This window comes from Caenorhabditis remanei, chromosome IV (assembly GCF_010183535.1).
Source record: "Caenorhabditis remanei strain PX506 chromosome IV, whole genome shotgun sequence".
Taxonomy (NCBI): domain Eukaryota; kingdom Metazoa; phylum Nematoda; class Chromadorea; order Rhabditida; family Rhabditidae; genus Caenorhabditis; species Caenorhabditis remanei.
The window spans coordinates 127310-144765 of record NC_071331.1 but is presented as its reverse complement, the minus strand read 5'-3'; the positions used below and the strand labels follow the sequence as shown (position 1 = coordinate 144765).

Below are 17456 nucleotides of genomic sequence, written 5' to 3'. Positions count from 1 at the left end.
TTGGTTGCAGTTCTATTTATTTGTTGTGCTATAGCCAATTATTTGATTTTTAGTTGGAAAACCGGTTGGATATATATCACTGATTATACAAAGATAGTTATGTTTTTGTTTCAGCTAATATTGATTTCAACCCTCTGAAAACCAATAACCAGTGTTATGTACCTGAATGGAATCGGAAAAATACACAGTCCACAAGTTCCTCTTATTGGAATAAATTCTCTAAGTGGTTATGGATAAAATTAAATTTGTCAAATCAGGTAATATATTCAAATGGAAAGAAAATTCACTTGAGCCAACATTCAGAATCTTCATAACAATACGGAAACATCCATTCTTGCTGCCTATGTCTACCCTGATCAAATCTCTATTTCATTGTTCTCGCAACATCTAGCCAGACAACAAATGTATTGTAGATACTTTGACTGTGAACAGAAGGAAATTCCTGGGACGGCATGGCTTGGGAGAGTATTTCCAGAGTCTGTAGTGGAGTGTCCTAGAAGAAATGGAGCAGAATTTGTGTCTGTATCGAAAACTTTGGAAGACGAGGCTCCAACACCTGTGAGGCTAACATTTAGAGTTTATGATGGTACCGTCTTTTTCTTTTTTCATTTTGGATAAATCAAGTTTCAGAACCAGTCCATGAGCTATCTGTCTGTATGTCTCCAATGTACGGAAATCAGTCTACATGGCTTCAAATTGTAGATTTCATTGAGCATCACAAACTAGAAGGAGCTAGTTTCTTCTATTTTTATGTGGGACAAGTATCGAAATACGATGAGAGAATGTTGAATGATTATGTTAGGTTGGAGAGCTTTTTTGTTAAATGAAAAAACTTTGAGATTAGCTATTTTCAGAACTGGAGAAGTAGAAGTGACAAGACTACAAGATAAATATGAACGAGTTTTTATGGCATGGCAGTTTCTACAGATTCAGGATTGTCATCTCCGGAGTAAATATCATTCGAAGTGGACAGCCTTCATCGATATAGACGAGAGAATTGCTGCAAATGGACAAAGGATGGTAGAGGTTCTCCGGTCGATTCAAGATCCAACGATTGGAGATGTACAACTGCAAAGTTTAAGTGTGGTCAGAGATCAAGACTATCCGGATAAATATTTGAACTTGGAGGAGTTAGAGAAGGAACTTATATTCAAAAAGTTTAACGATTCAATTGATCCGGTGTGGCAAGGGTTGAAAACTATTATAAGGCCTAATAAGGTAGTTTTGTTAATACTTACACAAAAAAGAGAGTTAAAATGATTTTCAGATTGGAATAATGGGTATACATGCAGCAGTTGCACAGTATCCAGGAATTAAAACATTGCAATTGAATTCTACACAGACAGTAGTGAGGTGAGTAGTCTTGAGTTGAGAATCACTGATGAGATATATAATGTCAGACATCTGCGAAGCACAAAGAATCGAGTATTCGGATCAGACTGGCACATAACTCCAAATGAGAATGGAACACTTCCTGTCCTCAAGAAGAGACCACTTCCAGATGAGTTCTGTAAAGAACTGAGAGAGGCGATCGTCAAAAGAGTTCTTCATGTCTATGAGATAATTCCTGTCAATTGTTCAACTATTCCAACCGAGTTGACAGAGACAATACGACATCCAGATCCCTGTAAACAGCCGTGGGCTCAGTTTTAGTTTTCTGGAGCATTTTTTCCTTTCCTCTCTCTCCTCCCGGTGATTGCTTCAATAAACGATTCGAGAACATCAACAACAAGCTATTCATATTGATTTATTACCTCTATTGTTCTTCTCATCGGTCTGTTAGATCGCTATGGGAAAGATAATATGGGTGTGGTGGGAAGCAATACTATGTTTCTTTAAGTTTTTTTTTTGAAAATCGATAGGTCTATTCATTTTACAGTTTTTTTCAGATTTATAATGCGTTACCGCCTCTCTTTTTTAAACTTCCCGCTACTTTTCCCAACGTGTGTGCAATAGGGCGCGTTTACTTACACCATTTTTGCCACGCTGTCAAACAATTCTCTTTGCAAGTTTATAAAATAAAATAAATTATTTTATGCTTCATATACTTCAAAATTGAATAAAAATAATAGAATGAGCATTTTCAGTTCCTCCGCGAACCAGAATGGGTGCACCTCATGGACAGGCGACCATGTTCACATCGTCGAACACATTTTCTATCGATGAATCGAAGTTGTGCTTCAATAAAACACATTTTAATCGAGAGGATTTCAATGTTGAGCGATTCATGAATCTAGCTAGACAGTGAGTCGCTTTTTTTTAAAGGAAAATCAATTATAAAAACGATTTATTCAGAAAAGCGGACCTCAAAACAATTCAACAAGATCTTCGTCTTTATCTAAAAAGTGTTCAAAACTCAATGATTGAACTTATTAACGATGATTATGCAGACTTTGTGCATTTATCGTCGAATCTTGTCAGTTTGCAAGAATCATTGAATAAAATCGAACAAGAAATCAATGTAAGCGAAGAAGAAGCGAAAATATTAAAACGAAGCTCAATATTGAATTTTTCAGAGAAACTGGAACGAATTCGAGGAGTCTACGAAGGAATCTGTTGGAATGGCAGGAAGAATTGAGCAGAAATGCAATGAACTCGGGTCGAATCGTGAGAAACAAGCAGAACTTCGTGATCGAATATCTTTTTTGTGTTCTATCGAAAAACTGGCTGAAATGCTGCAAAGACCACCTCAGAAATGCTCTGTTTTGTGGTAAGTAGTTTGTGACACCGAATTTCTTCTAATAATTATCTAATTGTAGGCTTCAGAAAGCGGCGAATTTCGTAGTTGAGCTCAAAGCAACCTCTTCATCCTGTCATCATTCGGAAGAGGAGAAAAATGCAGAAATTACTGTTGTCTCAAAGTTAGAAGCGGTTCTTTGCACGGAAGGAGTTCGAAGCGCTTCGACGGATTGCCAAAATCTCCCTCTCATTTTGTCTATTCTATCCCTTATCGGTGGTGCACATTCATTGACAGCATTATTAGTGTCAGATCTTCTGTATACTCGATTTGTTGTTGAAATTGACGGAAAAGAAGTAGATAGACTCAATCGATTGGAACAAGTTTACGAAAATGTGATAAATATGCGGCAGACATGGGCAGAAAAATTGGGAGCACAACACTTCCGAGAGAAAATTCGCAGCTTTCTCGATGACACTCTTCTCACTTTTATTCTTACGTTTATTGACAAAGTATGTTCTCGTTTGATACTTCTCAACACAATTATCTTCTACTTTTAGTGTATGGCTACTGTGGCGGTTCCCAGCGATACTCGTCTCTTCCATAAATGCTTTTCAGCTACTCAACATTTCATTGACACGTGGCCATCTGCTTCTTCCTGCCGAACAATGCTTAAATCGATTAGAGATAAATTCAATCTTACAGTGTATTTCAAGTTGGAAACTCAACGTTTCGGAAAGAAAATCGAGCAACTTTTGATACCTGAAAAGTTTGAAATAAGCAACGAGCATGAAAACAACGACGAAGAGCTGTATTTTGAAACATCGAGAACAATTTTTGCTGCGATTGAGCATGTATGGAGTGATGAAGTGTATTTGGCACCGATTGTTGATAAATTATGGGATTTCACATTGAGAATGCTGCTGAAGCATTACAGTTGGAGTGAAGCGATGAGAAGTTATTTCATCGATCAGAAAAAAGACTGGACATTGATGCTTCTTCTTCATTCGGATGCTGGAAAACTTCATCAAAGCGTTTTCGATTTTGCTCTGGAAACAATATGGGGCAAGTTACAGTGAGTTCTTTAACAGATTTCCCAATTAATCGTTTCGTTTTTAGTGATTTATCAGTGGAGACAGCACCTTTCGGACAGTGTCTTACGAAACATGGACGTGCAGTTGATAGTCTCTGTCATAAAATAGACGAAGATATCGTCAGACTCTTCGCTGATATTCTTCATCTTGAACTATCACAAGTGTCGGATGTACCAAAACAGTACAGATGGACGAAACGAGCGCCACCAACTAGTCACTCGAAATACGCGACAAACGCTGTAGAGATGATTTATGATTTCCAGTCGAGAATCGAGTAATTTACGATAAATGTAATAAGTAATCTATTTTTCTGATTTTTCAGCAAACAAGAACATCCGGATGTTGAGAAAGTGATCAAAAGTGTCAGTCACTCCGCGTTTCACTATTTTATCGGCAAAGCCAAAGAGGTTTGTTGAATAGTTGGAACTCATTTGAAAATGGAATAATGATTCAAGGTCCAAGATGGTGTAGAAGCAACCGGCTCATCATTGTCTCGATTCAAAAAGAAAGCTACTCCGGATGTGGGATCCGCTGTAACCGATGATGATAAAATCAAGCAGCAAATCTATCACGATGCAAAGTTTTTACTTGAAAGCGCTGAAAAGCTGAATGTTTCCTCTGAAGATATTGAAGGATTGAGAGGAGTCGTCAATCGATTTGAGATTAAAAGCGAGACGATTCAAGAAGATCTTTCAGGAAATAATATAGTAAAAGTAGAAGATGATTTGTAATCTAATTTTAATTTATTCGATAATTTAACAAATGGGTCTCATTATTTCTCGTTCCTTTATTGCCTGCCTTAAAATAATGTTTATCGATTGAATTTTTCCTCATGTGATTTGATTATTAGGGATTGGTTTGTTCTTTCAAAATGTAATTAAAAGTATCGATTTTTGTTTTTGTTTCAAGTTCTCTTTGAATTTAATTGGGTTATTGCCCTCAACTAAACTATCTTAATTTCTTCCGGTGGAAACCTCTAATGATAAACTGTAATTTATCAGATGACGTCCTGGGCGGATATTCAGAAACTCGCATCTGATCTTCAACGTGTTCAGCTGTCGCATTCTTCTAAAAAGTTAGTTTCCCCAAAGTTTCTTTTTATTTTAATAACCTTTTTCTTTAGGTTATCTGAAGTGAACTGCATTGAAGTTCTACAGAAGCTTATTGCTTCTCAACAAATCGATGTCGTGTACACAAGAGATGGTCATAGTTATGTGACAAAGAAGCACTTGGAAACGGAGGTGTTTATTGGATTCTTACACAAAAAAAAATCAGTCAAAATTAAAAATGTATCGAAAAGAAACGATGGTCAGATGTATGTACAAGAGATTCATTAGGTTAATTAGATATCTGCATTTTTCCGGAACAGTCCGTTGTGAAACGGAACATTGAACGGTAGCCACCACTCTTTTTTGCCACGTGGCACTTCTGGATGGGTTGGAGAGGATGGAGTGGGAGAAGATGGCATGGAGGACGGAGGACTTCCGTGTTCATCGTGATGCTGAAAAATAAAACAAATCCAATTAGTTTTCTAAATAGTTCAATGTTCAAAATCTTACATCCTCCTGATGTATTTCCTGTTTTGGCTTTTTCAAAATTGAACGATAAGGCATTAGAACAGCTGGTGACGGATTCGGCATCACTCTTTGTGAAAAGAAAGAAAAATTGTCATTTATCTACAATATTTTCGCGTATTCCCCAAGTCCCGCCTCTATGTTGACCACAATGAACTCTCTCTCTCTATCCCTGCCACAATCTATCTGATGTTTACAAGTCGCAAATTGAGTTTAGAATGGCCTGGAAGCGGGAAAAAGGGACATGTGATATTGTTTTGAAGCCGCATTGCACTCACTACCCGTGGTTTTTGACTTGTTATCGTAGACTTGTTTTGCAACGCAAAAAGAGGGAATAAGAAAAACTTCGGTGCAAAAGGAAGACAAAGTTAATAATTTGAAGATCACTCTCACCTTATTGAAAAACTTCCGGTACTTTTTCAGCCACCATTCTTTAATCTTTGACATCAGCTTATCGTTTGAGCCGGCATCGGTTGTCTGAATTTGAAAATATAGTTTTAAAAGTAATAAACACTAGATACCTTGTTTTTCCGCTTCAAAAAAATATTAGGATTCAGTATACAATGAGCCATTTTCGAAGTGCCACATTCACGTACTTTCAACGGCTTTTATACCCTACTCTCGATTTCGTAATTGTCTTCCTCAGACGACGATTTTCGAGAACATGGCGGCGCTTTCTTGCTCAGAACTTTGGAAATTTTCAGATCAAAAACGAGTGTATCGCTGCTGGTGGACGTGCGCCGCTCACTGACATTGCCGTTGCTCTCAATATAGATTTCGATCATATTGAACGAACTGCTCGTTTCATTGTGGCCAATGATGAGGAATTCACTCTTTCCAATGCTGAATTGTTCGCTACGTAAGTTTGAAAACTATTTTGTAAATACTAAGAATTAGAAGGTCACTAGTGTGTCGTTCCTAAAGCCACGTAAGCAAGTACCACTATTCTCTGAATGTTCTCTGAACCTGAAGCGTTGAGATTCACGTGACATTCCGTAGAAAACTGATCTCATTACAGGGAATACGTTCATCGTCTTCGAAATGAACTACGCTCACTTCTCGATGAACAAGGAAATCAAACAACCGCAGCACTCTGCAAACATTGGGATCTCTCTCCAGAACTTTTACAGTCTCTCCTTATCGAGAAATTGAGCTTAACGGATTTCCAAGGAGTTGTGGATGGAGATACAATCTACACTGGTTCTTATCTCGATGCAAGACAATTGGTTCTTCGCGCTGTTCTTGTTGCAGTTACCAAGTAAGATTGGCCAGTAGAATATCTTATTTTATTGTAATTTTCTTTTCAGGGTGACACCGATTTCTACCATTCAAAAGCGCGTTGGACTGACAGCGAAACGTTTCTGGATCGCTTTTGAAAATCTTCAAGCTATTGGTGAAGTGCCTGGAACAATCATCGGTTCGAAGACGTCTCCAGCATGCTCGTATCGGCCGAAAATGTATGACTATCTTGTCAAGGCATGTGTTGTGAATCAATACCGACAGAATGAGTTCCTTCGTAAGTTTCGAAATTGGAAATGTTATTTTTAACGGAAAGAATTCCAGAAATCTCTACATTGAAAACTCTCGGAGTCGACGGAAAACAAGCATTGGAAGAGACTCTTGGAGCGAGTGAAGCGAAGAAATTAATCAATTTGAACTCAATGTACATGACAAAAGAACTTATGGACCAATGTGTCCAAACTGTGCATGATGAGATTCAGAAGACTGGAATTGCTGAAATCCGTGTTTCACTTCAAACATTGAATCTTCCTTTGGATACTGTCGATGAGGATTTCATTGGAGAGAAAGTGGCGAATTCAGAGAAAGAAACAAACTTTTCGGAAGGATTTGTATTCAAGGCCTCGATATTGACAGAAGCATTGAAATCAATCGATAAGCAGATCGAAACAAAGGCACATCAAGAAGTTGATAAGTTAGAAGCAGAGAAGAAGAAGCAGGGCGGAGGAGCCAAAGCACCGCCAAAAGTTCAGGATGATGCAGACGACTGGGGAGATAACAAGAAAGGAGGGAAGGGAGGAAAGAAGGGTGGAAAGGGAGGTAAAAGCGGTGGTGGAAAATCTTCTTCTGCTACCACGTCTTCTGCTCCATCCGGATCTGGTACTGTTCAAGTTAGCGAAGAAGAACTCGAAGCGTGGATTCGGGATAGTCAAGCTGTTCCAGAAGAAATTATTTCTGTAGTCGTGGAGAAGTTGGGTCATGAAGCTACAGCAGCATTACGGAAGAAAGTTCAAGAGATTCAAGCTGTTCAACTTGTTGCCAGTGCTGCAAATTCGAAGAAATCTCTATCTGCGATCGGAGATAAATGTCGTCAATTATATGATACCTTGAATACTTTCGAAGCAGCGACGACGTCTTTTGCTGGTATGTTCACCTGTGTTATCACAATATAGACTGTTTGTGTTTTCAGATCCCCTTGGCTCTCACCTTCGCCAATATCTTCTCAAAACTGTGGGATCCGATTTGGCAAATGGTCTGTTATCCTATGCAACTGGAGTAGACAACGCACATCAAATGAAAGAGAAACAACGTGATGAGACTGTCGAGGGACTTCCAGAAATGGTTCGTGAGCCAATTCGTGCACTCTTCGCGTCTCTAAAATCAACGGATGACGATGCGTTGGAAAAGTTCCATGATGCAGTTTACGATTGCTCTGTGCCAAGTGCCACGTCACTTTCATTGAGAAAGATTGACAAGAAGGGAAGGTGAGGAAGATGAGACAGAATAGGATTCTGTTAAAAAATCAATTTTCAGATCAGAAGTTGGTATCAAAATTTCGGCGGATCTTCGCGAGCAACTTTCATCTCAATCAGAGCCAGCGACTGCTTTACTTCTCTCCGTTCTCTATCTTCTCGCTAAAAATGGACGTCCGATAACAGCCAGTGGAAAGTTTGTTGCCCAATTAATGGCTCAAATCAAGGATATTTGTCCAGAGGTTGGATAAATTATCTTTATTTTATAACAAAGATGATTTCAGAACGTTTACGACCTACTCCAATCGTGTCAGAAAGGAGTTGTCACTTGCATCAAGAATAAGGATGACGAAGTTGCCAGAGAAATGTTGGAAGAGGATATTTCGAAGCTGAAAGCAGCGGTTCTCCAATAAAACATTTTTAATGATATTTCAATTTACTGCATCCCCAAAATATTTATGTAATAAATAATTTCTTTTTTTAATTAAAAATTATTGCGAAGAAAATATTTTTGTGATTATCCTGGTGTGGATCGTTATTTATCTTGCTTTCAGATTGAAACTTTCAATTTTCTCAATATTATCCCCTCTTTTTTGCGCAAAATTTTGCTAAATTAAGCGCGCAACGACATTCCGTTTAGTGCTTAAATTTAAACTTTTCGCCATGATTTTTTTAAAGAAATATTGTCGAAATAAAAAAAGTGATACCCGGTGTTTGCGGACTCAATGCTAATTTTTAATAATTTTGCATTGAGTCCGCAAACACCCGGGTATCACTTTTTTTATTTCGACAATACAACAAATTAGTATTTTTCCGCTGCTCTTCTTTTTCCATGTTCAACAAGAAAATAATCAAATTTCCTGCAGATGTCCGCCGATCTCACTCTAAATCAACTTCAACCGAACATGTCATCATTCAATACGACAGTTATCGTTCTAGATCCAGGAGGCCATCGACGAACTCACAATGGAACGATTACAACTATGAAAGTAGCAGATTCAACTGGTTATTTTCTTGGTTTTTGACTAATAAATATTTATTGTTTTACTTTCAGGATCAATCAACGTCTCACTTATGAATCCCGAGTTCACCGAAACATTTCGAGCCGGTGATATTCTCAAATTCCGCGGTGCCCACACTACAATTTTCCAGGGCGGATTGACGTTGTCGGTCGGAAAGAATGGAGAGTGCAAGAAAGTGAGCGAGTTCATGATGGTATTCTCCGAGACTCCGGATATCAGTCAAATGCCATTGCCAGCTGGTGTCACTGATAGAAGATCCGACGAACGGGCGCCGCGACAACAGCAACAACCACTCGGGGGGAACAGATACTCAAGACCATAAAATACTTGTACTTTTTCTTCCAATTTTCATTATTCTGTAATTTATTCATCCAGAATAAACACTGCTCTACTTTCCTTGCTCACTAGTGAGAGTGATCACTCTTTCTTTTCCGTCCGAAAAAGGTCCTCTGCGCCCTCTCTTTTCTCTTCTTTTCTTTCCAACGGACCAACGACTCCAACTGCTTGTCGAGAGAAAGATCGATAAGCTTTGGGGAGTGTGCCGCGCATGTCTATACGACTTGCTTCTTTCTTTTCGCATATTTCTTATTCTATGTTGGCAGAATTCGAATTCGAACAATTTCTTTTTGAAACAAGAATATGTTTTTTTTCTTTTATTCCTGGGTCAAACACTAACTGATGACGTCACTTGTGACTAGAATTGATACGTTTTCCATCGTCAAGCGAATATTAATTTACATAAAAATAAACCAATATTTCCGCCTATTCGATTCGTTTAATTTCCTTTTCTGTGTGTCTGCGTCTCTCCTCTCTTCTACTCATTTCTTTCTTCTCTATTCTTCTTTTCTGTTGTCATTTGACCCCCTTGTCTCTCTCTCGATTTACCGATTGATGACTCATCCACTTTTTCGTGTTTTAAACTTCTTTGCACGAAATGTACATTTTTTGGTTACACGTGGCAAAAATTTCTCAAATTCCGGCAGAAATTTCCCGGAAAAAAGAACATTTTTCGCCATTTTGTTCTCAATTTGATTTATTTAAAAACAGAACACAAAACCACTTCCAGACCTGCAATTTTCTATTTTGAGCTGAATTTTACCGCAAAGACCTCAAAATTTGCTGCAGATTTGCAAAATCTCGGCCCGGATTCAAAAAATGTGCTCAATTTTTTTCAAATTTTCATAAAAATCGCCAAAAATCTCTCGTACGCTTGAGTTTTATCGATATTCGAATACAAACTCGAAAATTCTACTTTTTTTTACAAAAAAAATCAAACTAAATATTGTCGAACTAAAAAAAGTGATACCCCGGTGTTTGCGGACTTAATGCTAATTTTTAAAATTTTGCATTAAGTCCGCAAACACCGGGTATCACTTTTTTTATTTCGACAATAATGTTCTAATTTTTGTTCTGAGACCCGGACCGGCCGGTGAAAAATCTCAAGTCGGCCCCGCCCGGATGTGCAAACAAGATTTGATATTCTTTGGAAACATGTGGCAAAACTTACTCGAAATGCGAAAAAATAACATTATTTACGATTTTGCTCTCAATTTGATTCGAAAAAGTAGACAAAACCACTTCCAAACCTGTTTTTTTAATTCTGAGCTGAATTTCACCGCGAAATAGTCAAAAAGTCATGTTTTTCGGTTATTGGCCCTATGGATCCTCTGAATTGCCTCTAAATTAAAATTTCCTTCTTTGAAAATATGTTTTTCAAATATCCCATCACTGAAATTATTTGTTAACAGTAAAGATTTCAGATGACAAATCCCTGGGAAGTGAATGATGCCGAATACCAGAAGAACGTGGCAATGTTCGGTCAGTTGACCGCCGGACAACCTTATATGGATGCAGTCACCGCGAGAAACGCCCTCATGCGAAGTAATTTACCCACACAAGTTTTGTCACAGGTTAGAGATAATATCAAAACGCTTCAAATATTAATTGAATATTTCAGATCTGGGCACTATCAGACCTCGATAAAGATGGGCGATTGGATATCCGAGAATACTCGATTGCGATGAGACTTGCGTTCAATTGTCTAGCTGGAATGCCTTTACCACCACAACTTCCACCTTCTCTTCTCATCGTCCCTGCCAGAAGCACCCCAGTACATCATCCAATGCAACAATGGCCTGGTAGTCGGCATGGAAGTGTGGACTACTCGCAAACCCTTCCAGCTGGAATGGATCGAAGAATGTCTCAATCACAGGCCTATCCATCAGGACCCCCGCCAGTCGCCGCGTACACACCTTCTGCTCCGGTTTCTATCGCTGGAACTCCGTCTAGACATAACTCGATTTCTGCGGGCAGTCCGTTGTCAACTGACAGAAGTGTGTTTGATGGGAGACAACTCGAGAATTGGGCGATTCCTCATCATAATAAACTGAAATACTCGCAACTGTTCAATGCGCTTGACAAGGATCGAATGGGATCATTGAGTAGTCAAGTTGGAAGAAGTGCTCTTGGGCTATCGGGTCTACCGACGAATGTTTTGGCTCATATTTGGTTTCTGTCGGATGTGAATAAGGATGGCAAGTTGTCAGTTGATGAGTATTCCATATCTCAGTATATGATTGAGATGTTCAAGAGTGGATACTCTCTTCCAAAAGTGACGCCACCGGAACTCGTCCGAATGTGTGGAATCTCTTCTAGATCTGCAAATAACACGCCTGAACTCGAACCTGGCGCCGAGCCTCCTCAGAAGACACCGGCACCGAAAACGTTTGAGGACAAGAGACAGGATAATTTGTCGAAGGGACAAGCCGAGCTGGAGAGACGACGAAAAATCCTCGAGGAAGAGGAGCAAAGACGGCGTGCTGAAGTGGAGAAGAAGGAAAGAGAGGAGGAAGCGAAGAGAGAAAGAGAACGGATGGAGAAGGAACGACAGGCGGAAGCTGAACGACAAGCGGAGATAGAAAGGATGAGGATGTTGGAAGTTCAGAGGGAAGAAGAGGAGAGGAAAAGAAGGGCGGAGTTTGAGAAAAGGAAGGAGGAAGAGGAGAAGGTTAGGAAAGTACAAATGGAGAAGGCGAAGGTGAAACAGATGCAGGTAGGTCATTGACTAGGGAAGGATCACGAGTCCAGATGGAGTTTTAGGTCGAGATGGTTAGAAAGGAAATCGGCTGGAATTTCTGAAACAGTTTTCAAATTTTGCTGAAAGCATCTAGGAATAGAGAAAATTGGCCATACAAATCGTTCGAAGGCTGTTATACTGTCTTCGAACGATTTGTATGGTTAAGAGCGAGGTCAGAGCTTGAACTTTGAGCTCAATGTTCTCTATTCCTTGATGCGTTCAGCAAAATTTGAAAACAATTTCAGAATTCCCAGACGATTTTCTTTCTAGCCATATAAGCCTCGACCTATAACTCTATCTTGACTCGGGATCCTTCCCTAGTGAGATGCTACGAAAGAAACAGATTTATAGTATTTCTCTCCGATTTTCAGAATCAAAAGCAACAAGAAAATGAGCGACTGGCACAACGGCAACAGCGAGAAAAGACTCTACAATTCCAGCTGCAAGCACTTGATGAAAAGGCGACAGATGTTGAAATGGATATTGGAAAAGCAAAGGAAGCAGTGGCCGATGTGACTGGATCCATTGAGAATATGAGGTCGACAAGAGATGAGAAGGTCGCGAAAATCAAAGATTTGCAGGAGATCAACCAGAAGGTAAATGACACGTAAATGATGAGAAGACACGTCTGCTCATCTAGTTGAGTGGATAGTAGAGTTACCATCTGTTCTAGTACTAACTGGATCGATTCTACAGTAGAATTCCTACTTGTGTTATGACGAGAACGTGCCACTGCACACTGTCCATCGGTAGGACTTTGAAATGGAGAAATTCTAGGCACAGGGGCCATCTGAACACACTTTTAGTCTAAAAGTTTTACAATTGAGACATTTTTTAGATGAAAATCGTGGCTTTTGAGGTTTTTAATCCGAAAATCATAAAAGTTGTGTCAAATATCATCGATTTTGAAGATTTTTAGCTGAAAATTTGGAAAAATCCATTTCAGACGAAATCGTCAAAATTGGGAGTTTTTCAAAAACTACCAATTTTCAAAAACTGTTTTTGACGCGAAACTCATGGAAATTGATCTGAAAATTCGAGCTAGTGAATCTCCGCCCACTTTCAAGTTTATATCAAAAATCACCTTTTGAAAGTTCCAGACAGCCATCGAATCTCAAGAACTCAGTCACCAACTTCTTCAAAAACAATCGGCTCACAAAGAAACGACGCAACGAAAGAATGAATTGGAAGCGTTGAGAAGAAGACGTGATGGGATGAGAAAAGCAATCGAAGATGCTGCTCTGGAACTGTCCGCAGAGAAAGAGAAGACTTATAATCAAACGGAGACGTTGAAGTCGAAAAAAGAGAAATATCAAGGAGATGTGTACTCGAAGTTGATAGCGAAGAGAGAGGAGTATCGGAAGATGTTCGAATTATATGTTCATGCTCAAACTCATGCGAAGAGCAAGATTGGAGAGTTAGAAGCGAGTCGAGTTCAAGTTGCACCAGCTTCACAGGCTCCACCTCCACCTGTTCAGACGAATGGAGGAGAAGCTAGTACAAACTTCAATGATGCATTTGCTGAATTTGATAGAACTGATGCGAGTCAAAAGTTTGATGCGGATTTTGGAGGATCCTCGAATGTGGATCCATTCGGATCAGTTCAAGCACCAGATGCTGGTCACTCGAAAGGAGCTGTTGATCAATCGTCTTTCAATATCCATGACACTCATAAGTGTCGTGCTTTGTTTGCATTCGAAGCGAGATCTGAAGACGAGTTGTCGTTTGAGCCCGGAGACGTCATTATTGTATTCCAATCCCATGCCGCTGAACCTGGATGGCGAGCCGGTCAACTTCGCGAAAAGGTCGGATGGTTCCCGGAAGCGTTCGTAGAATCTATAGCAGCTGTGCCGACGCCAGGCGATGGACCACCAATTCAGAATATGCCTCCGAATATGACACCGAGCTCGTCAATTGATCAAATTGGTGCGAGAGCTGCGAGGAAGGCTGAAATTGCCGCAGCAATGGGAGGAGGTGGATCAGTTGATGTTCCAGCAGTCGCCGCCCCAATAACTATCATTGCACAGTGTGTTGCACAATTCCAGTGGAGAGCTAGGAATGAGGATGATTTGTCATTTGCAAAGGGTGACATTATTGAGGTGATAGAGAAGCAAGAAATGAAATGGAAGGGACGAAATCCTGCTGGAGAAATCGGATGGTTCCCGAAAAGTTATGTGAAAGAGACTGGATCCACACCGGTAACTTCTCCATCCAAGCCCGTAGCCTCCCCACCAACCAATGGAGGACCCAGTGCTCAATACGATGTTGTTCCAGCAGATATGACGATTCCAGGAGGACAAGGAGGTTTCATTTCAGATAGAAAACTTATATAATCAAAATAGGAATTCAGTTTCAGACGGCGAGATCTACACGGTGATCTACGATTTCGAGGCTGTCGAATCAACGGATTTAGCGCTGAATGTTGGTGACACTATTGTGGTGCTCGAGAAGTGAGTAGGGGAAGAGAGACAAGTGTGCTCTTGACATATTTTTGATTATAAATATGTATTTCTGAGGTTCTGAGGGAAAATCTTGAGCATTGAGAAATAAGTATTATGCCTAAACGAAAGCTGCCAAAGTAAGTTTCTGGAATTGAAAAATCTCTCTCTCTTTTGAAATTTTCAGGTTTAAGTTAATTTCAGCTCAAAAAATTCAATTTTCTATGAATTTCAGCCGTGAAAACCAAAACATTAAGCAATTTTCCAGCTAAAAATTCGATTTTTGCATCAATTTTCTCGCTGAAAATCTGCTAAATTTAACATTTCAGTGGGAAAGCTGTGATTTCGTATGGAAAATTAAATTTTCAAGGCTGAAATTTTTAGGAATTCGAATTCTGAGCTGTAGTTGATGAAGATCTGAAAATTTTGAGAAATCTCTCTTCTATTTGCAAAATTTTCATTTTCAGGAACGATGAATGGTGGAAAGGGCGTTGCAACGGAAAAGAAGGAATATTCCCAGCGAATTACGTGGAAAGATCAACTGCAGCAGCCGTCCCAACTTCACCGTCACAACCCATTGCTGCTGCTCCCGCACCCCCTCCAACAGTTCTTTGTGAAGCAAAAGTGATCGTAGACTTCACCGCATCCGCACCAAATCAATTGGGAATCAAAGTGGGAGAGATTATTAAAATCCGTGAGAAGTCTGCAGCTGGTTGGTGGGAAGGAGAATTGATTCGAGATGGAAAACCGATTGCTGGATGGTTCCCGGGAGATTATGTGAAGGTTATTGAGGCGACGACCCCGACTTCGCCGTTGAAAGGAGTTAGAGCTTGTGCTCTTTACGATTATGATGCGTCGCAGGCTGATGAGCTCACTTTCAAGACGGGAGAAGTGATAATTATCACGGATCAATCGGAAGCTGAGTGGTGGAGTGGGCATCGAGCACAAGAACCATCGAAATCTGGACTTTTCCCTTCGAATTATGTAGAATTGAAATAAGTTTTTCACTGTAGCATAATTGCATAATTAATTATTCTGATGATTTATTATTTACAAATTTTTTACAAAATTATAATACTTTGGTTTCAAAATTCCGTTACGAAAAGACCCCGCTTACTTCACTTCTGGATTTACTTAAATATGTAGATTGAGCATAATATAATTTATTGATTGATACGTTTTATCGCACCCATAAGCAATAAAAATAGATTGTAGATTATTCATATTATATTTTATTTGTTTTACCATATTGATTCTCCAACTTTCAGCCATTCAGGTTTATTTTTAGACATTTCATTGATGTTCTTCGCGAGCAAGAAAAAAGAACGGAATAAGTGCGCCGCGGGTTGCAACGAGGGTTCGTCACGAGACTCCGCCCCCTAAAACGCGCCGCATTGCAATTTTCGAATTTGGAGCGCTGTAAATTTGCTGTTCGTTTTTTGTGGTTTTTTGCTGTTTTTCGGGGTTATTTCTCAACAAATTGTTGATAATCTGTATTACAAGGATAGAAAATACTCTTCTTGTTCTCTCGTTAAACGAATTTCTGTAAATTTTCTCATCCATTTCTTTGACAAGCATTTTAAGTTTATTTTTCGAAGATGCCGTTGCATTATTGTTCTTTTCGTTGGAATTAACATCATCAATGATACAAAACTTGTCTTACTCAAGAATCAATCGTTCAGAAACGTTCCGCTGCGATCGATTCTCAAATATTCCCAGAGCTCTGGCGCTCTTTTGGTGACCTGTGATTTGTTGTCATAATTCATTGTCTTCTGTTTATTCTCGCTCATTCTCCTCATTTCTCTTGTTGTGTCATTACGTTCCTCTCAGTCTCCTTTCCCTAATCGATAATTTTTCCAGTCGTCACGATGTCGTACGGCGACGGGCTCTCCGGAGCCGAGTATCTCGCTTCGATTTACGGTACCGAAAAGGATAAAGTGAATTGTTCGTTCTTTTTCAAAGTAAGTTTCGCGATATCTTCCAGGATGTTAATCTCGAGATAATAGAGGACTGCCAGGTTTACGCTTAATTTTTTAGACAGGAGCGTGCCGGCATGGTGATAAATGCTCACGAGCCCATCACACGCCTACGTTCTCGCCAACCGTTGTACTCAAGAATTTCTATCACAATCCTGTGGTAGATGTCCGTCAAGCCGATGCATTTGACAGTGAGTTTCATAGCTTTCCGACAATCTTCATTGAAATTAATTAATTACAGAGGTCGGAAAGCGTAACGACGAAGAACAAAGATACTTTGACGATTTTTACGAGGAGGTGTTTGTTGAAATGGAACGAAAATATGGAGAGGTGGAAGAGATTAACGTTTGTGAAAACATCGGAGAGCACATGGTTGGAAATGTATATGTGAAGTTTATGAAGGAAGAGGATGCCGAGAAAGCAAAAAATGATCTGAATAATAGATGGTGAGTAGACTCTATTAGAGTTATAGCTAGACCTTGTCTAAATCGATAAAATGCTATGAAGAGAACGTGCCACTGCACATTGTCCATCGGTAGGACTTTGAAATGGAGAAATTCTAGGCACAGGGGCCATCTGAGCATATTTTACTTTGAATTCATATTTTGCTTCTCTCGAAATCAGTTCAATTGTTCTTTTCTTTCAGGTTCAATGGTCAACCAATTTACGCAGAACTTTGCCCAGTCACCGACTTCCGAGAGTCCCGTTGTCGTCAGCACGAAGTCACCACATGCTCTAAGGGAGGATTCTGCAACTTCATGCACTTGAAGGCCATTTCAGCAGAATTGGGAGATCGATTGTATGGAAGACGTGGAAGAAGAGCTGACGCAGCCGGACATTATCCATCTCAACGTGGAGGATCTAGCAGTGGCGGCGGTGGTGGAGGCG

General features: G+C 39.7%; 7 protein-coding genes across 7 annotated transcripts; 6 read left to right on the top strand and 1 right to left on the bottom strand.

Annotated features, from left to right (window-relative positions):
- Window positions 1-402: 402 nt before the first annotated feature.
- Window positions 403-1653, top strand: GCK72_011971 (uncharacterized protein; the record flags this gene model as incomplete). Its single annotated transcript, XM_003103388.2, has 5 exons — window positions 403-586; window positions 631-802; window positions 855-1218; window positions 1268-1353; window positions 1401-1653. 5 exons carry the CDS (start codon window positions 403-405, stop codon window positions 1651-1653), a joined length of 1059 nt encoding a protein of 352 aa, XP_003103436.2.
- A 451-nt stretch (window positions 1654-2104) lies between these two features.
- GCK72_011970 (uncharacterized protein) lies at window positions 2105-4502 on the top strand (the record flags this gene model as incomplete). The annotated part of the gene is made up of 8 exons (XM_003103518.2): window positions 2105-2244; window positions 2296-2461; window positions 2517-2710; window positions 2760-3189; window positions 3238-3752; window positions 3797-4045; window positions 4094-4178; window positions 4227-4502. 8 exons carry the CDS (start codon window positions 2105-2107, stop codon window positions 4500-4502), a joined length of 2055 nt encoding a protein of 684 aa, XP_003103566.2.
- Window positions 4503-4772: 270 nt separating this feature from the next.
- On the top strand, window positions 4773-5108 carry GCK72_011969 (uncharacterized protein; the record flags this gene model as incomplete). The annotated part of the gene is made up of 2 exons (XM_053728776.1): window positions 4773-4846; window positions 4895-5108. 2 exons carry the CDS (start codon window positions 4773-4775, stop codon window positions 5106-5108), a joined length of 288 nt encoding a protein of 95 aa, XP_053583548.1.
- Window positions 5109-5113: 5 nt separating this feature from the next.
- GCK72_011968 (uncharacterized protein) lies at window positions 5114-5411 on the bottom strand (the record flags this gene model as incomplete). Its single annotated transcript, XM_053728775.1, has 2 exons — window positions 5114-5272; window positions 5331-5411. The coding sequence occupies 2 exons, from the start codon at window positions 5409-5411 to the stop codon at window positions 5114-5116; spliced, it is 240 nt and encodes a 79-aa protein (XP_053583547.1).
- Window positions 5412-5908: 497 nt separating this feature from the next.
- Window positions 5909-8469, top strand: GCK72_011967 (uncharacterized protein; the record flags this gene model as incomplete). The annotated part of the gene is made up of 7 exons (XM_003103354.2): window positions 5909-6204; window positions 6364-6603; window positions 6653-6861; window positions 6909-7727; window positions 7774-8068; window positions 8118-8298; window positions 8341-8469. 7 exons carry the CDS (start codon window positions 5909-5911, stop codon window positions 8467-8469), a joined length of 2169 nt encoding a protein of 722 aa, XP_003103402.2.
- Window positions 8470-8922: 453 nt separating this feature from the next.
- On the top strand, window positions 8923-9400 carry GCK72_011966 (uncharacterized protein; the record flags this gene model as incomplete). The annotated part of the gene is made up of 2 exons (XM_003103391.2): window positions 8923-9061; window positions 9111-9400. 2 exons carry the CDS (start codon window positions 8923-8925, stop codon window positions 9398-9400), a joined length of 429 nt encoding a protein of 142 aa, XP_003103439.2.
- A 1438-nt stretch (window positions 9401-10838) lies between these two features.
- GCK72_011965 (uncharacterized protein) lies at window positions 10839-15591 on the top strand (the record flags this gene model as incomplete). Its single annotated transcript, XM_053728774.1, has 6 exons — window positions 10839-10988; window positions 11036-12130; window positions 12526-12750; window positions 13255-14458; window positions 14511-14604; window positions 15060-15591. 6 exons carry the CDS (start codon window positions 10839-10841, stop codon window positions 15589-15591), a joined length of 3300 nt encoding a protein of 1099 aa, XP_053583546.1.
- Between the last annotated feature and the right edge of the window lie 1865 nt (window positions 15592-17456).